Below are 26026 nucleotides of genomic sequence, written 5' to 3'. Positions count from 1 at the left end.
GATTTAAATCCAGAAGCTAATCTTGAAACACAGCAAATACAGAACTGAAACATAGCAAATACAGAAAAGGTGCAGATAAAATCTTGGAAAAAGCCAAGAGGAAGAACTGGCAGCTACAGAAGGAAAAAAATTGATACAAAGAATAAACTGAAGTAGTTTAGCATAGAATGCTGTTGGCAAGCACAAAAGAAATGGTGGAAGGTCTGGCAAAAATTGAAGAAAAGGTGGAGCTATAGAACCTGGGTCATGCGTAACAGTTGGTCTACCTGCCCAAAAAGTTCAGCCATCATTTAACACACCCCTTTTTGAAGTACACAGAAACAACAGTAAAATATGCCAAATAATAGTTTGGATTATTATATTTTTTAATATTTTAGAAAACATTAAAATGTGCACCATTTTACCCTAACTCCTCTATCGATACACTATGAGACAGAAAACTGAAAGAGGAAGAGATATCTATCACTAAATTAAAACTACTACAGCCACTATATATTCACCAAACTTCAGAAAAAATGCATATTAGCCTGATAAACAAAACACAACATCCTCTAAACACTAAAAACATAAATACAAAGTAAATTCCTTGATAACAAGGAATATATGAAGGGGCCTATGTACTTGGGAAACACTAGTCTCCTTGCTTTGAACTATCTACACTAAACACTTCAGACCCTGGAAATACATGGGATAGTGAAACAGTGACAACACCCATTTCACCTACATGAGTTTGTTAAAGGACAAAATGTTGTTACCCTGCATCAGGTTTCTAAAGCCATTTTTGTCTAGCCACTCATAGAGAGTTCACATTAGAACAGCCTTGCTCCATAACGCAGGGCAGCAATTCCAGTTAAATACATCTTGTACATACTACAAGAGAGTAGGGTGAGTACATCTCACTGCTTGCATGTTCACATCAAGTTTTACCTTCAGAAATTTACTTTCTTTTAAAGAGTTGATGATATTTATCTGTAATAGGAGTCTGGAAACTGGCATCTCTCAACATAAAACTGGAATTGACTCGGTAGAAAACTACTCTCTTGGTATTTCTTTCTCTCTTTCTCTGTCTGTATTTGTTTTCAGCCAGGTATGGGTGATCCAGCCTAGCTTGTGGCTACATGAATACAAGTACTAGCAGTAGAGGAAGAAGGAAGGAATGCATCCCTGCTGGCAACAGCATGAATTTTCATCTCATTGAATCAGCCACGAAACTGTATGAGCAAATTTTAGTACAAGCTTCAAGGACAGAGATATAGATGTTCATTCTTGTGTCATTAAATAAGGTAGACATTAAAATTAATTTTTTTATTCACAATTTGTCTGCTATAAACTCACAACTAAGACACTGGAAACAAGCATAAATGGCTTGACCGTTTTAGTCTGTGTGTGGCAAAACAACTTGCAGTAAAGATATAAATGGGCTTCTAAAACTGCTTGTACATCTCTACCTTGGCCATCCAATAATTGCTATCTGTCTTGAGTTCTGAAGGAGGTAGTTCCATCAAATACATATGCTTATATAATGTACAATGATAATGTTGGAGCACAGCATAGTTGTGTAGGAAACCTACAGATTCCTTCTGCAATCCTAGTCTATTTGCTGAGCCTTCTGAAAAGTCCTGTGTATAATACTGTGAAGTTACATTATATCATTTCTTTTTTAGATGGCTGTTTCATGAAAAGCTAGGAAGTCATATTCACATCTGTTCAAAAGAATGCAAATGGGACAGACATTGCAATTGCAATTCAACCTTCCTGAAAACGCATATTAAAAATAGGGATGACAAGATGGACTGCCAAAGATTTTACACATACATGGATGTAAAAATCTCAAATTTAATTGTAGATGTAAAGGACACTCTTCCTATTCCCCCAGATCCAAATCCAATCTTGGAAAGATAACAAAAGCTTCTGTCTTGAAGAGACTAAAATTAAAATACAAATCTCTTAAATAAATTCACAGAATCATTGAATATGCTGAGTTGGAAGGGACCCACAAGGATCAAGTCCAACTCCAGGCCCTGCACAGAATCACCCAAGAGTCACCCCATGTGCCCGGGAAGAAGCAGATGGGAAGCAATCACGCAAAGAAAATTTACCCCTAATCAGTGGAATGCTCCTGAAAAGATTCTGTTGCAGCAAGTTACCACAAAAGATTATATAGAAGAAGGAATGCACATTATATGAAAATAAAAAGCAGCTGAGACCAGACAAGATAAAAGGACAGAACTACGGGAAACAGTGCAAAGTAATACTTCCTTGCTTAGAACAAGTTCTGATATATCTATTCTCAATTACCATTTTCAAAGAAATTATGAAGCACACTTTGGCTTTTCTCTTATTTAGTTCAAATGTAGCTGCTGCCAATTTCAAACTTGCCTATGGAAAGGTGACCTGTTGCATGATATATTGACAGATAAATCTAAAGTACCTTATGGTGTCACAATTCTCAAAATGCTCTTCTTAGATAATACTTAACCTCAGTTTAGTTAAAACCATCAGAATTCCTTACAGAACATAACATTAAACATGTTAAAGCACTGCATCCTTACCCAGCACAATGAACTGCGTCTAGCAAACTGCAGACTGACAAGATAGTTGACAAAAACTAGACTTGGATATTTACATTTACAAAAAGCAAAGACATTAATGTTTTTAACACTTCTTCTTAAAAATTAAAAGCTGTATTTACCGGTGATATTTCCCAACATATCTTTAGTGTGGCAAATCAAATCTTCACCTTCCCCATCTTTGAAGTTGCCTATTTCTCCATAATACAAAGCAATCCCAAGCTGCATTATACGTATAAACATAGGAAGCTGCTGATCAGAGATTGAAAGTTTCAAACTTTCAACCAATGTGTGAATCTATAACGTGAAAAGAGAATAAAAACAAATAATAACAAAGTTCTGTCATCAGTAAAGCCCACTTTTAAACCATACAACTCTATATTCATTTGTTATGGGAATTTTATTTCCAAAAACAATATTTGCAATACAACAGAAGGCAAAGGGCAGCAAACAACAAATACCAAAAACTTCCACTTGGGTTGTCATACAAGAGATCTTCAGTTGAAAAGTCAAGTGTCACATGTTTTACACAGACAGAAACATTTATGTATTTGTTTTTCAAAGTTATTGCTGAAGAACTTTCTTAAATGTAAGTGATGTAAGAGCATCTAATTAAACTTTTATTTTCATTATGGTGTATCTTTAAAATCTCTGCATGTTCTAGATAACCTATAGATCTAGACAGTACATTCTAGATAAACTCTAGATACACTGGTTTTAAAATACAAGGTCCTTCATTATGATTCTTTCCCACTCCAAACATTGTTCCAAGTGGCCAAGTAATGGGGGGAAGAATGAATGCCAACTGAAGTGCATTAATATTACGAAGTGCATAATATTATCTGAGTATTATGTTTCAAACATGCAGTTAAGGCACTTTTCCCTAAATGAAAGAAAGATTTGCAAAGACTAAAAATGTTGGGATGAAAACTCACCCTTCTTTAAAAATTTTAACTGTAAAATAGGCAAATAACTCTAAATATTTTGAGTATCTAATTTAATTCTATAAAGGCTAAACCAAACAAGATAAGAAAGGTACCTTTCATTAAGTAAGAGCTGCATAAAATAAAATTATTGTACTAAAATTACTGTCTAACATTCGACATATTTTCAACTCCATGTCCAGTTTCTAAATGTTGCAGGCGAAAAAAATGAAAATTAAAAGTAATTACATATCAGCATTGGTTTTAATGCAATTCAGTTCAGAACCCATGAAAAACTACTTTGTACACAGTATAGCACATCTATGGCAAATAATATTATAGTGGTAAAATCAGTATTTGTACAAATGTATGCTAATACTTTCATATGTGAAAATTAATGAAGCCTTAGCCTGAGTCATGTAGAATGAATAATAACATTATATCAGTGGTTTACACAGACAAGATTAAATATGTCAGGTGTCAGAATTATGCTAATTTTTTTTTTAATTCCTAAAATACATTTTGGAAATTAAAAATTAATCCTTGCACACCAGTTTTCCAAGGCTAGTTAATTTAAAATTGTTAGTAGCAAACCTCTTCTGTGCAGAAGAGCAACAGGATGGATAAGGAATAAATAATCTCTTAAAATGTGCAAGGGAAAAAAAAAAGGATTGTTTTGCCAGAAGCCTTTTAAAGAGCAAAGAGCATATGTCCTAGTGGAGGAACTAGAAACAGTAGGTAGCACTGTAGGCAATGAAGACAATTTTACAGTAGCTTCACTGAAATTCCTCTGCACTCCAAGTGTTCTTGGATTATACTATCCTCCCATCATGATCCTGTTCTTATACTCTCAGTGGAAGTCGGCCGCCCCTAAGAAGATTGACTCATCTCCCTAAGACTGGAGGAAAACTACTGTCTTCTTGTTGAGTTAGCTTCCAATAGAGGGACAACTTAGTGAGTGGATTTAGATGACTGACAGGTCAGACAAACGTCAGGGTGCAGGCAGGACTCGCATCCCCAGTCCTTATCAGCTCATCTGCCTCATGGTTGCCTCATCCCATGATGAATTTTACAAGAACAGCAACAAAAAGCTTACAACTCTAATCATTTTACGCGTGTTTTGTCACCTCCACCTACACATATTATTTTCATGCTAAAACTAAAAGTAGGAGCTTAGCATTCCCAGTTCAAAGGCATACAAAAACATATCCAAGCACATAAGAACCATCCCCTTTCAGAAGTTTTAACTCCATTAAAACTCACTAACATTAGTTTAGCCAAAACTTAGCAATGGACATAGTAATGAAAATTATGAATGTCATTAAAATGTTCTCACCCTTACAAAGAAACCAAAAGGGCACATGTCTTGGAAACCTTCAAGACTTAAAATCAGACATGCTTTAGCAAGTTAATAACACATAGCATTAAAGTTCACATTAACAAGAGCTTCACAAATTTGGAGAGAAAGATGGAGTGCTGCTGGCTTTTGTTTTGAGCTGGAAAATCCCCATCCATCAGTAACCAACCTTTCAGAGTGCTGAAGCTATAGTAATATAATTTGCAGCAGAGGCTTTTATAAAGTTTTAGCATCTGCAAATTAGATTTAATTCCATTAATTAAGTTGTTGTATTTACTGATAACAGTTCTTTTTACTTCAACCCTATGAAAAAGCAGCTATTTCCAATCATTAGCTAAATATTTTAGGCAGTGTCTAAAAAACTGCATCCTGATGACCCACAGAGCATAATAATAATAATAACAACAACAACAGTAATAATAATACTGCACACCTGCTCACTAGGAGCTGAGTTTAGCTAATCCATCTCACTTGGTTCACTGCAGAGTGCTATTACACTGATGTTTCTTGTTATTCATGACAGTTGGAGCTACATTTGAAATAATAAGTTAAAAAAATCCTTTTCATCTAATTGCAGACACCCTAAAGTACACTACTGGGCTTTTTATTTAACAGATTATTTGCAGACTTTCTTTCTCCCCTTAAAATTATGGAGGGTTTTTTTAATCTCCAGGGGAAAAAATGAAAATATTAGAGAGCATAACTTCCTTATTTACATACTGTTTCTGTACATAAACTAACTGCATCATACGAACAAAACGCAATTTTAAAATTCCTTTAGAAAACACAACAGGACAAGCTTTTTATCTTACTTAAAATTTTAAAGGATATTATTTAAAGGATACTTTGAAAAGCCTCAAAACTTCACAAGTGAGTAGCAAAAATAATTATTTTGGATACCTACTTTAATAATTGATGGCATTTTGGAGTTGAGGTTATCATAAGTAAAATGCAGACGAGTCCTGAAGGAACATTTGTACAGCAGAGGCTCCTGGTAAAATTCAATTTTACCACTAGCATTTCTCTTATCAAGACATACTGTGCAGTCAGAAAAGTTGATCATCTTCCTCAGTACAAGATCAGTGGCTTTTAAAAGAAGTGCATAGGTTAAAAAAAGTATATTGCATACAAAAAGTAAGTTGTGCATACAAGTCCTTAACTAGAAGAAAGCAGTACAAGACAGTTTTTTAGTCACTATTTAAATCAGCAGCAAAGTACTTGCTTATGGGAGTGAAGAGAATCACCTCCTGTGTCAGACTTTTTCTGCTGAATGCATAGAAAGTGAGGACAAATTAGTTACACCCCATTTAAATTTTCACCCTGTCTGCTATACCTTAGCTCATTTTATAAAAGAGTACTGTTCCATGTGGAAGCATACAGTAACTATCATTCTCATTATTCTCACAGAAATAATTTTGCAGATTATCCCCCAAAGTTCTTTTGAACCTTCCAAAAGAAACAAGAGCTATTATAGTGATCTTAATGGAAAATATATTTTGTGATTTTGTCATATCAGTTTGTAATTATTTTAGCCAGAACAAAAAAAAAAAAAAAACAGATTCAGGAAAACATTAATTGAATTCATCACTCTACCTGAAATTTTCTGTGTGATCTTAGCACAGTTACTATGCCCCAGTTCCACCTCTCACCAATGTCTCTTACTAAACTTAAAGGTGAGCATTGGCAATTCAAGGACAGAAACATTCAAATACCAAGGACCAAGAGAGAGTCAGAAGTTGGGGGCTTTTTCCCCTGAAAATGTGAAATGAAATTAATCATGTCTTGCAACGGGTATGCTGTGCTCACTACTGTGTGCACATTTTACTGTTTCTCTTGCCAGCCTGTTGAGAGTTTTAAGATCACCACAAACAAGTGCAATGGAATGCTTTCATGTGCTACTGTTCACTCATAAATCTTGTCTAAGCACTCACTGCCAGCCGCAAGCACTAACTCAAATACTATCACAGGATGGAAAGTATGAGCAGAGGACAATCATCTTGTATGACTATCTGTGATCATACTGATACCTTGGGTTTTAGCTTTTATATTTTTCAGAATCTCTGGTGCTCAGTGTGCAACTCTGAAACTTCATATTAGATATTAATAAGGTCCCTTCACAGGGTATTTAGACAAAACAGTCCCTTTCTAGCTAGAGAATCAAGGACAACCAGTACCCAAAAAGTACAAACAATGGAAAGGGAAAAGGGGCAAGGCAGGAGGCTGAGACTTCATAGCCTGGGGCTGTGGTTGGATAATTGACCCCAATATGTAGATAAACCAAAACTTACAAAAGTGTAAAAACCTGTGACCAGGATCCATCTTGGATTTGGTTGAGGTGAACTCCAGTGAGGCTCTTTTGAACCCCAGCCAGGTTCTTGCACTGCCCAAAGTGCATCCTTTCAAAAAATACCTATTTTATTCGTTTTGCTCTGTCTAGTCTCTGTTCCAGGTCAGCCTTTCCAGGCAACAGTTCAAGGACATAGTAACAATCAGTATTATTACAGTTAGCCCATCAGAATTAAAGTAAGGACAAGAGAAAAAAACTGACTGGAAATTAAAACAGGCAGAAATTGTCTTAATTCTGATAAAAAAAAGAACCATTTTTATGAGACTTATAGATTTCTGTATGAATTTAAGACTGCCTCCATGGTGATATGTAAAACCAAAAAATATCTACTCACCAGAGATGTCCATAAATGCTCGATCCCAAAACTCATCCACTGTATAACATTCTGCAGAAGTGATATTGACTGAGAGAACAATATCATCCTCCACATACTTCAATATAAGATTGTTGATCACAATGTTGACATTGTTTACAACACGCCTAATCAAACTCTGAACATAACCTATAAAATAAAACAAATTCTTGGGAATGATAAGGAAGACATGATAAATTCATTTATTTAGTAAGAAAAAATCATTATTTTAATATATTCATTATTTTCAACTTGCACTCTTCTTAAAAAATAAAAATTTAAACAAACTATGTATCATTGTACTTTCTTTACCCAAAAAATAATGACTTAAAACCCTTTAACATTCTGTGTAGTGATTAAGTCCATCAGCATCCTAGAAATGTAAGATACCATAAAAAAAGTTGTTGAAAACTATGAATAAAATAGAGCATACAAAACTAATTAACTTGCAAACTAATCAAGAAAACAGAACACTATGGATTACTGTAGAGAAAGAACTTTAACAATTACTTTTTTACTTGAGAGATATTTAGAAATAGGTTTGGAAAAGTGAACACCAGCTGCTAGGTTACTTTTCAAGTGTGCATAAATTATGCCTAGGTGCTCAGTTGTTTTATAAGTCAACTAAGCATTAACACACCTGGTACTTTCTCATTCTAAAACCTAATATATCCACATCTTGCTCAGTAAGACCCTTGTGAGATGTATCAAAACCAATTTCTGTCAACAACCCAAATAGTAGCACCTGCACTGAAGCCTGTTGGGAACAAATCCATTTACGTGCTTTTTAGACATAATGTTATTGGAAAAATCATCTCATCTGGGAATTCTCAGTATGTGGCAAACATTCATATTTTTAACAATATCGTAAAGAAATTAAATACTACCCATATTCATGTCTTTCAAGTATACTGAAACTTACTATGGACCTAACTTCTTAAGGCTTTAAGCAGGGGTTAAAATTCCTCTGTTTTCAGATTTATGACATTACACACATCTAAAAAAGACTTTCAATAGACAATATTGAGTTCTAGTTTGGTGACTATGCTGAAAAAAACCAAGCTAATGATACAGGCTTAAATCCACAGGCTTCATGAGCAGTTTTCTGAAATTTGCATCAAATAAAACTCCTTTATATCAACAATTTTAATTCAACTTAAGAAATAAAATGAACAGCAAAACATTGTCAGATAACTAGAAAATACTTAAGTTGCTACTTCCATTCTACTCTGCTTTTTGTAGGTATTCATCTTTTCACACTCACTTCTAAATTTTCACTTTAGCATAGATGGGAAGTTTTACCATTACATAAGTGATTTTCTTGAGTTCCACAACTAAAAATTTACCCAGTTGACATATGACATTTTTCCCTTTTTCATTATTCAAAGTCCTCAATGACCAGAAAGAAGAAATCCAGAAATACAGTCAAATTCAACGTTTTCAGACTGCTACCATAATCTGAATTAGGTTTTTTTGCATATCGATCTTAAACTACTCAATAATATGTGGAATACCTTGTTTCTAAGGATTGCTCTCTGACTCCTAACGATGACATTTCTAGTTTATATTACCTCAGAAAAACAGATGTATTATTCAATAATCAAGGGGCATAAGAGACCTATATTCATCACTAGAGTGATATAAACCAACCTGTACATAAATAAAAGGCAGCATAATGCATTTAGCTCCTTTTTCTAATTTCAGCATAGAAATATTTTTGCAGACTATTTAACTAGCAACTAGAAAATTATACCCAGTTATTTAACTATGATTTTAAAGCAAGCTACTGATTTCATGGAAGAAAGTGAAGCTGTCTCTCCACAGATTTTTTAAAGTTTTCTCAGTATTTTGATTTCAAGGGTCTTTCAAAGTCAATCAAATATACATTTTCCTGCTGTGAATGACAAAAACATTACATCATGGAAGGAAAAAAAAGGCAAGTTGTACTGATAGTTTCCAGAGGTATTCAGGAAAAGAGCAACACCATTTTCATCTGTTTGTCTTTTTTTGCTAAGTGCATAAAGAGAGGAAGCAGAGTCCTATCTTCCAAATAAAACAGGGGTCATGGACTTGCTAAAAACTACGAAGATATTTCCAGCCAAGTGGTACAGTATACTGTTGGAAGTATCATACAAAAAACAACTTCCTGATTAAGTTCAGCTTCAAATATACTAGAAGCAGATGTTTACATGTGAGAAACAGTTTGTTAAGAAATTGTAATTTCTACTATTCAAAACAAAATAATAAAAACATCAGCTAGTTCATTCATGTATAATAAAGGGTTTGTTGTTTTTACATGTTTGGGTCATTTGTTTTTTTTTAAAGGGTTTTGTTTTAAATACAAGCAGGAAAAAGCAAGTAAAGGTTACTTATACTCCTGTGATTTCTAAGAAAAACACTATGAGCATCTTTGACACGGCAATATAGGTTTTCTATGGTAAGTGAAAAAAACCACCAAAAAATTGGGAGGGCTAAATTATTTCTGGAGGTGCAACATAAAGTCCTCAAGTAAGCTTTTTTCAAATTGTCCAGAACCCAGGATGCTGAACTGTGCCTTAAGTGCTACAAATGCAATTTCAAATCCAACACTCCAAAAATTTTGTACCTCTATAGTCATAGAATCAATATCATCTAAACAAGTTTAGCAGGAGTCTGTTGTTGCCAAAGCTACATTTTTAGCTAAACTTTGCCTATGGAGATTAATCTCCAAGGGCACTAAAACAAAAGGACAAATAAATCTTTAAAAAAATACAGCACAAGTATAATACATGCATCCTCCAAGAACCTAAAAGAAAAAAGCAAAGCTACTAAGCAGATGATTCTACATCTTACTAAAATTCAGGATGTGTAAATTAAATCTTAGGACACCTTACCACATAGGACCTCTATACTAAACAGTGTCATTTGTCCACTCAAAACCAAAACCAAAGCCACCTGTATTTACAACCTCATAATTTACAACAATTAATACAACTGTATTGATTCAATTTCTCCACAAGGAGGTAACTTACACAAGTCCTGGAAATGTCACAGAAGGAAATATATTCATACAATTTTTGGGTAGCCTGTGACTTTTGTTGTTTGCAGACGTGACCCAAAGAACAGAATTCCACAGAGCTGCCACAGCTGAAGCGCTGTCCATGGTAGGAAATGGCTTCCCATAATTCCAAGCCCCTGGAGTTTATTGGATTGCTAAACTCTAAGAGACACTCCAGCCCTGTTTCCTCAAAAACCATTTCAAAGCAAGATGATACCATGTAGCACAGCATATTACACACCCTAAACCTCAATGTTGCCTTTAGATTCGAGTCAAGTATAAGGTTTCTGTTAACAAAAGACGGCAAGAAAGTCTCACACAAAACTACAATTCTTTTAACCTATCTAAAATTACATGACCCAAGAAGGCAAACTGCAATTCCAGTACTCTCCAATTTTACTTTTGGGCATGACACACCTCAAATCCAAACTAAGAGGCAACAGCAATCAGATAGATAGTTCATTAGGCATTTTTTATATATCAGAAAATCTCTCTTAAGTTCAGCATACAAATTCCACATTCACATTCAAATTCCATACGGTGAAAAAAAAAAAAAAAGTGGAGAAAATATCCACCACCAGATACAGGTGGTAGGTATAGAAACTCAATAGAAAACATGAATAAAAGAGAGTTTGGGTTTTTCAGCCTGAGAAAGAGAAGTCCCCAGAAAAACCTTACAGCAGCATTCCAGTACCTAAAGGGAGTCTACAAGAAAGCTGGAGAGGGACTTTTCACAAGGGCATGTACAGACAGGACAAGGGATAATGGTTTTAAACTGGACAAAGGTAGGTTTAGATGAGTAATAGAAAGAAATTCCTTATTTTGAGGCACTGGAACAGGTTTCCCAGAGAAGTTTCGTTCAAGGCCAGGCTGGATGGGGCTTTGAGCAACCTGGTTGAGTGAAATGTGTCCCTTCCTATAGCTAGGGGTTGAACTAGAATATTTTTAAGGTCCCTTCCAATTCAAGTCATTTTATGATTCTGTGATGCTACCTTGAGCTATAAATGAGTTGTGTGAATTCAAGAATTTAATTAAATTGAAAGAAATCTTTTCAGTATTAAACTACATTTTATTGTGATTTGGTTCTATTTTCTAACATACAAGTATTTCACTAACCTTTGTGATTTGTAGGTAGACAAAAACATAATAATCTAACTTAAACACTGTGGCCATCTGAATAAACTCAAACTGTATTTGAGTTAGAGAAAAATACCTAACCATTTTGTGGATTAAATTATGGTTTACCTGGAGGTAAATCAGGGTCAGGAGAAGCTGACTGCTGAACTCGTCGTGATTTTACTGCTGATTTCATGCTTTCTGTGGTACTGCGGTTTGTTGAACTGGAACCACAACTTTCGTGGTCTTCCTGCTAGAGGAAAAGAAAGCAATGAAGTCAACCAAACAGAAAGAAAATAAATGTGGGGAAAATTTAGTTAAGGTTCTGTAATTTCTGTTACTGTTTTTCCATCAATTCAATCCTGTACTACAGACATTGACACAAAAATAGCTGGAGGAAACAAAAAATTAATACTTTCATTAACTCTAGTTTAAAAAAGAAACCTGTCATTTAAATGTTTATTTCAACTGAACATATTTCTTCTAGCTCCATTTCTGCTGAAACATTCCTTCAGAGACAGAGCCCTGCAGATTACCAAAACAAGTATGAGAAACTACCTAACTGTACGATCTTAAATGCCTACTCATGAAACCACCTCAGATAGTTCCAAGACGTCAGTCTCACATCCTTCCTAATACTGCTAATTGAAGCTGATTCATAAAGCAAAATATTTTTGCAGACTTCTATAACAGTAAAACATTACCGCAGAAAAGATAAATGAACTGAGGGCACCTGCTCCTCTTGAGCTTCTATAGAGTTCATTCAACACAAGGAATTCAGAAGCAGAAACATGGCTCGTAATTCCAGAATGTGATCTAAGCCTTTCAAGATGAGATATGCAGACACAAGAAATCCTTAATTAGCTGAATCTAGGATTTTAAATACACCAACAGTATTCCCATTACACTCCAGAATGACAGTTTAACTACAAGGCTTAATTGTAAGAAAGCCAAGAGAAGTAACGCAAATATTCTTGTAAATGTATTAAAAGAACAGGTCAAGGAAGATGCCAACACAGGTTTTGACCTAAGCCAAATTACTTTGATAGACATAGTCTCTTACAGAAAAAGTGAAAAATGCTTTCTGGGTCATGCCACTGGTCGTATCACACAATTTGTTCACAAAAAGAAGCCTTGTGGAACAAATGTCACATAACAGTATGAATTATAATATTCTTAAGTCCTCCTAACACCAAAACCAAGCAGCTTAAACTGTGCTGGGTTTTTGTACAGGACAGATCATGTGTTTCCCCACGTGCTGCCTGGTATTTCTAATATTCTCAGAGAAATTACAAAAGGGAATCTCCACAATTATTTGCTTTTTGATGTGGATCTTTCTGCCATTTAAAAAAAAATAATACATACAACGATACCTTTCAAATGCAAGTCTACAACTTCAAAAGGAAGTGAAGAATTTTTTTTCCTTCCACTTTGTTCTTAGAACAACAAAACAGGGAAATTCTATGATAAAATGAAAATACCATTTCACTAAGGGAAAAAAGAAGAACAATACAATCTTAGTTGGAGAAAAATAAGATTAAGATATAAGCTTTGACTCATTTGGGGCAATTGCATAAGGCAGATATATTCATATATTAGAAAACTAGATGATAGCTTCTAAAAGAAGGATGAGCTATCATAAAGAATTTGAGATTTTCCAGTTACTAATATAGTATTGAAAAGCAAGCTGTTGAATGTTTTTTAATTTATGGTTATTTGGCCACTTCAGTCATACAGGGAAGTCACATTGCAGTGCATAGAAACCCTGTAATGGGTGTTCAGAATCCACTCCGTTTAGAGGGTATTTGTTTTCTCATCTCTGAAAAACTTCTGACACTCTTCACTGAGGAATCCAAGTCTCCTGAAGACTCTCTGAGCTTTGAACTATGGAGCAATTTCATTAGAAAACCACCTCTCTCTTTATGACACACCTGACAGAGATAAAGCAAGAGCTTCAAGCTTTCATTAAGGCCAGCATGATGGAAGCCTCTTTACCAACTTGTATTTTGTAATCAGCAGAGCTCAGCTCTCCTTCCTCTCCAGTTTACTGAGAAAACTTAGATCATACACTCGTAATATAAAATTTTTGAAATAACTTTTAGCTATACTTCTTCTTGGAAACTAGTTCACATGTAGCACAGAAATACTTTTTCAGGTAAGTCATTACACAACTATTTATGTTTTGAACTTGCATAAAAGCCGAAGCTCAATTACCACATTTCCTTCTTCCCCAAGCACACCCATGGACTGCACAGAATGCTGTGCTGCAACTATTTAATGACTTAGTCTGATAGGATCACATTACAATTGACTTTTAATATTTATGTCAGCTACAAAATAAAGAGAAGGGGGAGAAGGGAATGGGCAAGTTCTTTTTTTGAAGTGTTAACTCTATCAAGCCTGACTACATTCAAGTCTAACTTTTCTATTTACATACTGCTACAATTATGTTCAATATATGTTCTATAAACTTCACAAAATCTATGCAATATTTTTGAGTACTATGAGCAAAGGTTAAGTAAGTGTGGTTTAAGCTTTTACCACTTTCAGAAAGCTAGGAACAAACACTAGCACTTTGGCTTTTAAGGGGGTATTGGTTTGTTAAAGCAAAGTGGAGGAGAATCCTTAATTTTGAAACAAAGTCTCAAATCTCAACCTATAAAAATACTATATACAGTAAGCTTTTTAAATTTCCCTGAGCTACAAGTTTGTTGCGATGGGAAATGGTTGTAAATCATTTACAGAAAGCTGGATCTAAACACAAGCAAAAATGTTCCAAAATGGTACCAAAACACAAAACAAATTTATCTCAGAAATATACCTGTGTGACTTAATCCACAGCAAGTAGCAGAGTACACCTACACTTAAGAAGAATTCAACCTTACTGACATTTCAAAAAAGAATGGGATTTGTTTTTATTTAATCTGTGATAACAGCCATTAATTTCCTTACAACACACAATTATCGAAAATATTTTTGGGAGCTGCAGGGGTTGGGTTTGGGTTTTTTGAGCATGAACATACACACAATTTCTCACAACAGTTACTGATATTTTATAAGCCAAACATAATCTTCAATTACTGGGAGATGATAAGAGTGGCCATGAACTTAAAAAACACCTACACTCCTAAGTACACATATATCCAGAAGGTTTCTGTATATGCACACTTCTGCTCAATGTTAACTTTAAGAGCACACTATTAATTTCTCAAACATGTGGCTGTCTCATAAGCCCAGAAGTAAAACATGTTCATTAAAGAGATGGGGAAATTTCCAAGGAAACTGCCAAAACTAGCATAATTATGAAACTATTTAAAACTGGAACCAACTAGAGTCACACACTGTGTCTAGATCACAGTGATGTCATCAGAAACACCCAGCCAAAAAGCACTAAAATTACTGCACTCCCATAAATCCACCTCACACCAGATGACAAACATTTAAAAGTTGAAGTCAAAATTGTAATGGTGGTGGGAAGAGAGTTACATTCTCCAAGTGCTAATGACTATAGTTATGGTATGAGATTTGATAAATGTCCATTCATTTTATCATTAATGATCATGATTCCAAACAATAGCCACAGCAGTGGAAAACTAAAAATAATCCTGATATATCTAGAGAGTTGATTTTTAAATAATATAACTCATTTACAGAAGTATCTTTTCCCACTAGCCTAGAAAACTTAAATTTGAACAAGAGGTCCTGTTTTGGGGTGCTGTTGTGCAAATACAGCAAATACAATGTTGCACAACCAGGCTCCTTTTCCACTTTTGACACGTGTCAGATCCAGTAGCCAGCTGAAATGTTTTTATGAAGCACTATGGTTAGTTCTAGAATTAGGCAAGTCATAAGTAACATGCTAAAGAACCCTAGGCTTCAAGTTCCTCAATTTTCTACTGCAATATAAAACCATTATTACTTTTAGTGCAAATTACAATTGACAATACCTGAACACATAACAGACAAAGGTTTATTTTGATCTTCCCTAATAAGTGGAGTATATAATCTTTGTTCATTATTCTTGCCTTTATTATGCTTTCCAAATTCAAAACCGCTTTCTTCTTAAAAACTACAGTCTGTTTTTAAAACACACAAATCCTATTCAACATACAAGATCTCCAAAATGCCTCATAAGCACGCTTTGTGGGAAAATAATATTCTCTTGGAGATCACTTGGCTATTTATGCAAATACTGTCCCTCTGCTTTCATAAAACCAAGTTAAACAAAGGCAACTGGGTTCTATAGAAACAAAAAACCACCTGTTTAAAACCAATTAATATTATGAATTAAAATTTTAAAACCCAAATTGTTTCAAATTACCTACTACACAATCTTGCAGAGTTCTCCATTCCTGTTTTTTCCTCTTCCTCTACAAAATCTGCTTTTCCTCATCCTTTATATTTTCTAAAACAATAATCTTAATACCCCTCACAAGTTGTTAAAAGATATCTATTCATATTTCTGTAAAATCTATTTTAAATGGCAAGATGCAAGAAATGCAAGAATGGAACTTAGTTCCCACTAGTGGAGAGTGCTCATATGGCTGAGCAGTTGGCTGCCTGTGGCAAGACTAGCAGGAACATTCAGGATGCGTTCACTTTAGCAAGGCCTTTGACACACTCTCCTCACATGGGTATTCTCCTCATTCACAGACTGATATCAACTGGATGGCAGGAGTGCAGTGAAAAAGTGTCTGGACCACTGAGCTCAAAGGGTTGTGATCAGGGTACAAAGTCCAGCTGATGACTGGTTACTTTTGACATCCTTCAGGGATCAGCACCAAGTCCATGGTGTTTAACTGGCATACTAAAGATCTGAAGATGGGATGGAGTGCACTCTCATTAAAACTGTCAATAGTACCAGCCCAGGGAGAGGAGCTGATGCACTGGTGAGCAGGGCTGCTACTGATAGAGTCCTTGAGCAGGTGAAGAAACAGGCGGTCAGGAGCCCAGTGAAGTCCAGATGAAATTGCTGAGTACTGCAGCACCCAGGATAAAGATACTCTGGAACTGCAGACTAAAAGCCAAACTGCTCGAGAACAGCTTTTCAGAAACCAATCCAAGGGTCCCAGGGGGCAGCAAGCTGCCCATGAGCCAGCAGCATATCCTTGCTGCAAAGGCCAACTGTGTGCTGGGCTCTATTAGCAAGGGTGGAGCCAGGGACATAATTATTCTCCTCCCTTGGTTCCCTGTGAGACACTATGGAAACTGCACCCTGCCAAGGGCTCTCCAAGACACTCCAGAAGCAGATCTATAGGGGACCACCATAGTGGGTAGGGTACAGAAGCTCCTGTGCTCTCTTCTCAGGGGAGATCGAGATAAATTAGGACTGTCCAGCCTAGAGAAGGATGATCCTACTGCTGCCTACAGCCACATACTGGGAGGGTACAGAGGAGTGGGAGCCAGACTGTGTCTGTTGACACTCATCTTTTCATGGTACAAATCTGAACCATGCAATTCCAAGCAGGGCAAGCTCTTTTTCATCATTTGGAGGGTGATCAAGTATTGAACTGGCTGCCTAGAAGTGGTAGAGTCTCAGTCCTTGGAGTTATTCAGCACTTCGCTGGCCAAGCCCCTGCAGCAGCCCATTCTAATTGGACTTGTTTTGGACTAGACCACCACCAGAAACCATTCGAAATTGCACTGTGATTACTCCGCATGCAAAAATGAAACAAAAAGTAATACAATTTTTTTAAAATATTATCTTTAAAATCCACAAGTTTCACTAAAACGATAAAACATGATCAAGATCTTGCTTTCAAAAGGATATCTGGTTCTCTTCTACTGCTATGCAATTGTTAATATGCATTACACATAAACAGATTCATATTACACTTCTCACAACAACACTTCTAGCTGGCTAACACAGACTAAGCACTGCTTAGAAAAAATTAAAGAAAATAAATTTTATCATGTTTTTAATGAACAGCAAACTAGAAGTGTAACAGAGAAAATTCAGTGACCCACATATGACATCTGTACATCTTTTGCAAGGCGTGATTTAACAGTCTAATGCGCATTTACTTAAAAATTATGTAAATAGAGGCATATTTTAAAAATATGACAGTGTAAAATACGAAGACAATTCAGCCAAATCAGGCTGTGTTCCAATTTTACAGAATAATTAAGGAATTCTGTATAACATATAGAAATTAAAGATTCTATATATATACTTCTAGTACTTTTAAAATACTATTTGAGACTGCCTTTTATTCTTCACTGTAACAGAACTCAATTTTAAATCTTTTCAAATCACATACCACAGAGTGAGTACTCAGAGACAAGAACAGAACAAGAACATGCTGGAAATTTTTTTTTTCTACCCAAGTTTTTTTCACTACTATTTCATGTAGAAACAAGTCAAAAATAAACTCTTAATATTATGTCCCAGACTACGAAGAAGAAATACCAAGGAATTTGAGGCAGAGATGCAGGGAGTGGGGCAAATAAATAAGGTTTAAGTCTGGTTAAACAGAACAAACTGGAGCAATCAAGAATCAATTTAAACAAGGTGTCAGCCTCTATTTGCTTCTTGCTGCATATGATCTTGGCAGCTGTTAAATTAACAGAAACAACCAGCAGTGATGACCAACAAGGCACATATAAGATACCTGCATTAGATGAGGGCATTACATCCACCTCCCAGTGGATATAAACCCATAAGCCTTGTGTTAATTCTATGTTAGCATGGCACAATGTGCTGCAAAACAGAGGTACAAGATAAAAATCCACACAAATGCTGTAGACAGCCTAAAAAGCTGCCACAGCAGCCCCAAAGGTAAGCCATGAAGCTTTGCAAGGAATCTGTTGCACTGATACCACAAAAGATTTGCCATCTTCCTATTGATTTCTGGATAACATCTCCCTGTGATGCTGCTACTATTTTAATTGGCTGGTTACCCAGAGTATTTGAAAGAAACATTCCTTTGTTTATAAGAAAACGAGCTGTCAAGTGTCTCAAAGCCTATGGTGATAAGGTCATATAAAAAAGATAAATAGAACATGCTGTTCTCACTAAGTGCTTCTCAGAAATATACCCCAATTTCTCAACACTCAAGACAGAGTAACAAACAAAATGACTTTGCAAGTTCTTTCTGAGGGGAGTTGTATAAATATCTTCTTTCTATTGTGTAAAGAAAGTTATATTACAAACTGTTAACTGATCATCTAGTAAAGTTTCTGATATATTTACTGTCGTTTTAAAAAATCATGAGGCCACCTACCATGATGTAAGTGCTTTTTAATAGAAATAAACATCTCAAAATTACTTTTCTGCAATTTCTCCTGGGATAAGCTTTTTCAAGATTTCATTCTCTCGTGCTACAGAAAGTTTGTGCAGTGCTTTGCTTGGGGGAACACAGGTGGAGTGTGATAATTCTGTAATATTATTCTGTGTTTAATATCAAACAAAGTGAAGTCTAACCCATGCCTAGAACTCTCAAAGCTACAAAAAAAACCCCTAAAACTGACCCAAAAAAAAAAGAAATATTACAGTAGCAAGTGGCAGCTATACTCAAGATTTAGCATCACTGTAGGAGCAAAGATAAAAGGGATTTTAAAAGTCAATTCTGAAATGTTTGTTCCATAGAAGTCACAGTGCATAGAATTTTAACTCAGTAACTCCCACACCAGGTTGACTATAAGGAAAAGTCAAGAGGAAAGACACAGCAGAAAGGTGTGCTCCTTCAGCACAACTGGTAATGTGGGCTGAAATGGTCCATTCTGGGCCATATTTTTCACTGCGAATGAAAATGAGAAAGAGGAGTGAATGAAACAGTTTAACCCTAAAGGACTGAAAGAAAAGAGTGACAGAAAATACACTCAGGAGAACAGACTGAAACCTAAGAAAAGTGGCCTGCATTTCTGTTCTCTTTTCCAACTTGTGTTCAGAAACAAGTAAATATAATAAAATTAAGAGTGATAAAAGAACAGATACCTATTTCAAAAATCTCTTGAAAATTAAGTCAGAAAAAAATAGGATATCTATTTCAAGCTTTAACAATTTATCTCCATACATGAAAACTCCAGACCAGTCTGACTGTTCCACCGTCAACACACAATTTGGGGCCTGTTACAGGAGCATCTCACCCTCTTCCAGGTCCAGCTACTGAACTGGTCAGCGCTATAACACACATTTTTCTTACATACCTGCTTATATTTTTTGTGTGTGCTACTTTGGAAGACACTATACCAAATACTGGACGCACTCTCATCCTTATTGCAGGTACCTTGAAACATTTGGAATGGCTGAGAAGCACTTCTCTAGCATTTATCAAATCTGTTCCTCTAGTGCTCACCATGACATCAAAATATCACTGTAAGCATGCTCAGTCACATCACTGATTCATTAAATAACACCTGGGAACCATTAGCAAAGGTTTGATCCATTCAGGTCACTCATACTCTCTTCCACCTGCCAGAGGGCTAGCACTGGTCTCCAGCACTATTTCCACTGGCCCCAGACTTCATCAAGATATCATTTCCCTTGTGGTGGTAGATGATTGACAGTATTTGTTTCCCTGCACGGCTCTGGTGGGTTGTAGTTCAGCTCCATTTCACACGTTCTTTAGAGAGTACTTTCCCCTAACACATTTCCTAGTGGATTTTATTAGAAAGCCAGATCCCATGTGCGAGAATTCTCTCCACCAAGCACCTGCCAAGGATGTAGTAATAATTTTTATTACAACATAACCTTGCCACCCACTTCCTCCAGAGGAAGGTAGAATACTGTCCAGACCAAATTTTCTCCTAATCCCAAACCCTACTGAACAGCAGACCTACAGCAGGGTCCCAGAAAACTGAGTAATCCTCAGATCTCAAATTTCCATCAGCACAATAAACTGCTGATATATAACAGTGAAAGGCCTGAGGCACAAAGGTTTGCCTGGAGAGCTTGCTAACTAATCAAGCCATTTTCAGTGATGAGCATCATTTGGATAGGGCTTAGCTTTTGGTGGATGATGGGGATGGAAAGAGAGCAAAGAGGTAATGAAATGGCAATGAATTATACATGCCAGTGCCAGGAGGAAGAGTATACCCACTAAGGTCCCTCCAGCTGCTATTGATTTTCATAAGTGTTCAGGTTATGCTTACAGTGACTAATTCTCCATCAAAATTGTTTGAAACTAGTTAGTAGGTTCAAAATTTCATGGGGCAGTGCAAAAGAAGAAGCAGAGAAGACTGAATAACAAAGCCATGCACATCTGGTTTCCTTAAGATTTCAATCTTAACACCCAATGCAACTGAAAAGTATTTGGGTCAGAGATTTTATCCTAGAAGTCCTTTCTTCTTCAGTTACTATCCAAGAACCCACAACATACCCATTAATAGCTTTGCTGTATTTCTAAAAACTCACTTGCAAATTTGTACTTTATTTTTACTCTTTCTTTTTAAGCTGAACTTCAGACACGATGATGGAGAAGAAGAAATTTTCACCAAATGTAATTTGTCAATTAGATCTTCTTTAAATAACATTATTTCAAACTATTGGACTAACCTACAAAGCTGGCTGGACAGCTGCAAAAACTTTCTAGTTAATCAATGTTAAAAAGTACACATAAGAGCAACTTTCTCAAAACCTGTAGTTACAGGTTTTCTACTTATAATCAGTCTTTTCTTTTGCAATTGTCAGTCTGTAATGTGTAGAGCATTTCAGAGAACTTATTGCTATTTATAATGCTCTGCTTTTTAAGTAAGAAAGCTTTCGAAACATTAACTTAAACCTAAATAAACAGTAATTTATCTTCTAAAACAGCCAGCAGTCTATCACATCAAACCACCAGAACACTATATATTAAGTCAAGTGCAGCTGTCAGCACTAGTCTGTAAATGCTGCAAAGTTTTACAAAAGATGTCTATATTATAACATAACATGTATTTTTTTATCACATTGCTTAATTTAAAATACAGTGTGCCTCCTCTCAGCCAGCATGCACTCTATACCAGGATTCAACATTTGTTATTCTTTCCAGTGAACACCATGCTCACGTCACTTCCTTATACAAATTTGAATGTTCAGAGTTCAAATAGACATTTCTTAATAGTAACTAAAGGGAAGACTTTTAACATTAAAATAAAAAAAAATCTTCCAAATCTGTGCAAATAATTTTGAATTAAAAATATTCTTGGTCAAAGTTGCAATGAAAGACTAAGGAGAGTTTTAAGACAAGGTAGGAAAGTGAGTGTCAGAAAGAAATGAAGTTGAGTGCCCAAGGGAACAAAATATAAACATTCTGAACAGAGCTAGGGAAACAGGACTGTTACTGTTTGTGCTCAACTGCCACTCCAGCCACGTGCAACAGGAAGAAATTAAAACACTGGACAACAGGATGGAGAAATAAGATTGAAAACAACTTGGGGGAAAAAACATGTATGTAGGAAAGCAAAAAAAACTTGGAAATATCTTCTAATCTCAATTAATGCCAAGAAGAAAAGCTCAGGGAGCATTTACTGAGGAAGAAGAAAATAGTGTATCTTATTTCAAATCAAAACATGAACATCTGTAACAAAACTACTACATAACATCAGCCAAGAAATAAAAAGTTAAAAAAGAAATTAAACTCACAGAAATATTTTCTTAGATCATTAATTCTTCATTATTTTATCTACTAGTTTACTTTGTGAGATCTGTTTCATACATTTAAGTTTGACAAAAGTAATCACAAATAACATACCATTAAGGCATCCACTCATTCAAGTTTCACTAACACTTATTTTCTAAGGTATATACTGGTGACAGTGGTGGATAGTTGTAGCACCTTCAAAAATTAACCTAAGATGTATTATTCAAAATACTATGAATCCATGTAAGTGCAACTGCATTCATGTCAAACTAAAAGAGAGCTTTTCTTAACTGATACTTTTTATCTGCAGTCCTGAAGAGCAACAGATAATTTCATTAGCCAGAAGGCAAATCCCTGGCTTTATAATTCTTTCTATAAACTTACTGCAGGACATAATTGAGGCAGTGCATCTTACTGATAAGAGTCTCAACATACCCACACAAGAATTTCTAAATATCCATGTTTTTAAATATACTGACTGTGCTCCCTACATTGTGACTTACTGTGTGTCTGGAAACACCATGTGCAAGTTTGAATTTCATCCTAATCCTGCTTCCTCTGTGGAATCACACAGGCACACTCACATAAATACTTGTACCAGATGACGAAAAGCAGTTTTTTATCCACAGGTATATATATGTTTTTTTAAACTATCTCCTACTCCAACAAGCATTAGAATAAAAAGTATATTTTAAGTTGAAAAAATAAATAAAAATTAATTTAAAATACAATTAAAGAGTTACAATTTCAATGTGGTGGCTAAAAAAAAAAGAAAAAAGAAAAAAGAAGCAATACTGGAGATAGACAAACTGTGGGGTCCAGCAGCTCTTTGGAAAAACAAAATTAGTAACAATGTAGATTAAGAAAAAAGAGTAATTATATTATGAAGCCAAAGGTTCATGCCAAATCACAATACAGGGTATTTTAAAGTTATCAATTGTATGTATAATATTACAATTTTCATAAAAATCCTAGATGACAAAATAAAAACCCTAGTCACAGTACTATCATTTAAGTCCTTATAAATCTTTACACCATTAAGTGTCAAAGCCAAACTTATCTACAAATTTAAATTATGAGTACTTCATACAGATATACAGATGCAGGCTTACCAAAGTGTCTCTTCCAACTAAAACTTAATATGTCACATAAAACTCAAGGGTACTTCCACTTCTACTCTTCTTTTATGGATGAACTGTAATTACATTATGTGCACACTTGCCTAACATAAACCCTCTGCTCCTATTTGCAAATGCATTATATTCCAGTCCTTAATTACTTTAAAAAAGATTACTTTGGCAATGATCAGTGTAGTATATAAATATGAGATTAATATACACACAATATATGTAGATATGCTTACAGCTAAACCAACATAGTTACATATCAGTTTCAGTATGTATACTTACATATTTATAAACTTTTGCTTAAAGCGTCAGATATCTAATAACATTCTCTATTAAGACATTGATTACAACTTATTTCATTAACAAAATGTCCCATAACTATGAAAATTCATACTAGTTTTTCCCCTAGACCCAGTATGCAAAATACACTTAACAGAGGAAACACAGCAATCCCAAATACAACACAATCTGCATTCCTGTAATCAATTTTGCAAAATACTGTATGAATGTTTTTGGTGAGAAGTATTAAGTAGCTCATATTCATCCATGGTATTCACAGTATTTTACTTAGCTAGAGAACAAACTTTGTATTTAATCAAAAGTGTGCATGTTATGTGTTTTACGTCAGGAAGAAAAATTTTGTCTGCTACTGCGGCAACCGATATCCACAGCTTCTCATAATTAACCCTGTAAATTAAAGATCTTTACCTGAGTTGTTTTTTCCCTCACTCACACTTCAACAAGAAACATTTTCCTGCCTGATCAAGTTTTTAAACTATAGAAATATTTTAAAGTTTTTCTGGTCTAGTAAACAAAACATACTAAAACATACAATCAAAAAACCACATTTATTAATTAAGAATTGCTTGATTTAGAAAATCAGGCAGAGCTTGGATTTTTCTTTTTAAATGCAAGCCATTTTCACCATTACATCATTTTAGGTCAATCAGAACAGAAACGTGTTTGGATTTTCAGTAATACATTCTTCTCGTATCAGACTGAAGACTTCTTATGCTCCAAGAACAGGATCTCCCCAAACCTAACAGGCATGACGTGACATAGTAGAAGACTAAACACATTTCTTAGTTCCTCAATAACAGGGTCAACTCGGTCTTTTTCTCGATTAAAAGCTTTGCACTGCAATTAGATGCTAAAGATGAACACAGACAGTAGCTTTTTGCTTTCAGAGAGTTTTACATCAGAGATGTAAATCACTGGTAACATCACACTAGCTACCTCTGATGGTATGTTGAAATAAGGTGCACAGCACTAATTTTCAAGGGGTCACATCAAGATATTTACAGACAGCAACCATTTTCATTATTTACACACTCCTAAAACCAGAAAAGATCTTGAAGGCTAAAGTGGACACATAGAAAAGGCTGGGAGTCACCAAGTTTCAAGGCACTGCACCTTATCACTCTTTCCTTATCAATTCTGAATCACAGCTGCGGAAAGCAACCACAGTCAGTCCTTGCAGTAGCTTGGGGTTCTCTCCCAAAGGGAAGATTATCTAAGATGAAGGGAGCATTTCTCTTACACAGAATACCTGCACATTTTAAGTTTTTTGAACAATAATAAATCCTCACAGAAGTATTTTGACTACCTGTAAACTCAACTTCAAAAATCCCAAAACTTGAGGGCCTCCAAAAGGAATTTTTGCTGACTGCTGCATTAGCAGCATGGAGAACAAAACTGCAGGAAAGAAAGATAAAGCACTGAAAAGTAGTGGGGTTTTTCAGTTGAATTAAACAAAAACTGTTTTCTGAGTCTAAAATTGGGCATGACCCACACAGCACTGTGGAAACAAATATGCAGAATAGATGGTGTACATCACATCCCAGAAGACTTGAGCAGCACCAACATACTCATCACTTCTTTCCTGGTCTCCACCCCCTTTATTCTGTCCCTCACTGTTCCTATGGAAATAGTACATTTGGTTTAATACACTCCGTTATGCTAAGTCCACCCAGCCTCTCATATTCATTCAACCAAAAGATTCTTCCTACCTAATACCTAAAAGTATACACCAGCCACAGACCACTAGCCCAGCTGAGTCCTTTCCTAGTTTTACTACTGTTAAAATTGTCAAATTAAAGTGTTCCAACCTCTGCACTAAGTTCGGAACACAAAACCTTCCTCCCTTTCCTAATGTCAGGAGGGAAAAGTGGGAAGTACACTACTTTTGCTTTCCACATTATAGTCTCATGCTGTTTCCCTGCTGCAAGTGCCATTAGCCCAGAGCACCAGCCCTGTGGAAATATATATATCAAAGAGAATCATAAAATCAACATGAGAAAGTTTTCTCTTATACTTCCCAATATGCAAGGAGATGTTTGTTTTCCTAGGGCTGCTTAGCCCACAAACAGCCTGAACAACTTTTTAAAATATGCTTCGTAAGTCTACCCAAGAAATGCTTTTAGGCACCAGACTAATTTTTTGGGTGCTGTATTTTAGCCCACAGAAGAAACGTGACATAGGAAACTCTAAAAATCAATGAAAATTAGTTCAATTTATAGACATCTTCTTGGAAGAAAATCAGATGAGATGATCAAAAAGCTCCTGTTGGTGTTACAGTCCTATTTGTCAAGGATGGTAGGAAGCTTTTCAATAATTATTTATTCCAATATCGACT

At 35.4% G+C, this 26026-nt stretch overlaps 1 protein-coding gene across 1 annotated transcript in view; it reads right to left on the bottom strand.

Moving 5' to 3' along the window:
• VPS13B (vacuolar protein sorting 13 homolog B) overlaps positions 1-26026 on the bottom strand; it is a 429974-nt gene that overhangs the window by 373115 nt on the left and 30833 nt on the right. The window contains exons 4-7 of the mRNA XM_062490506.1: positions 11832-11952; positions 7532-7699; positions 5755-5936; positions 2693-2867 (exon numbers count right to left, since the gene is read on the bottom strand). Of these exons, the coding sequence (XP_062346490.1) occupies positions 2693-2867; positions 5755-5936; positions 7532-7699; positions 11832-11952 (646 nt within the window). The remainder of the gene's footprint in view (positions 1-2692; positions 2868-5754; positions 5937-7531; positions 7700-11831; positions 11953-26026) is intronic.

The sequence above is a fragment of the Cinclus cinclus genome, chromosome 1 (assembly GCF_963662255.1).
Source record: "Cinclus cinclus chromosome 1, bCinCin1.1, whole genome shotgun sequence".
In the NCBI taxonomy this organism is placed as follows: Eukaryota; Metazoa; Chordata; class Aves; order Passeriformes; family Cinclidae; genus Cinclus; species Cinclus cinclus.
Note: the sequence above shows the minus strand (reverse complement) of the source record. Positions and strands in the feature narration are given on the sequence as shown.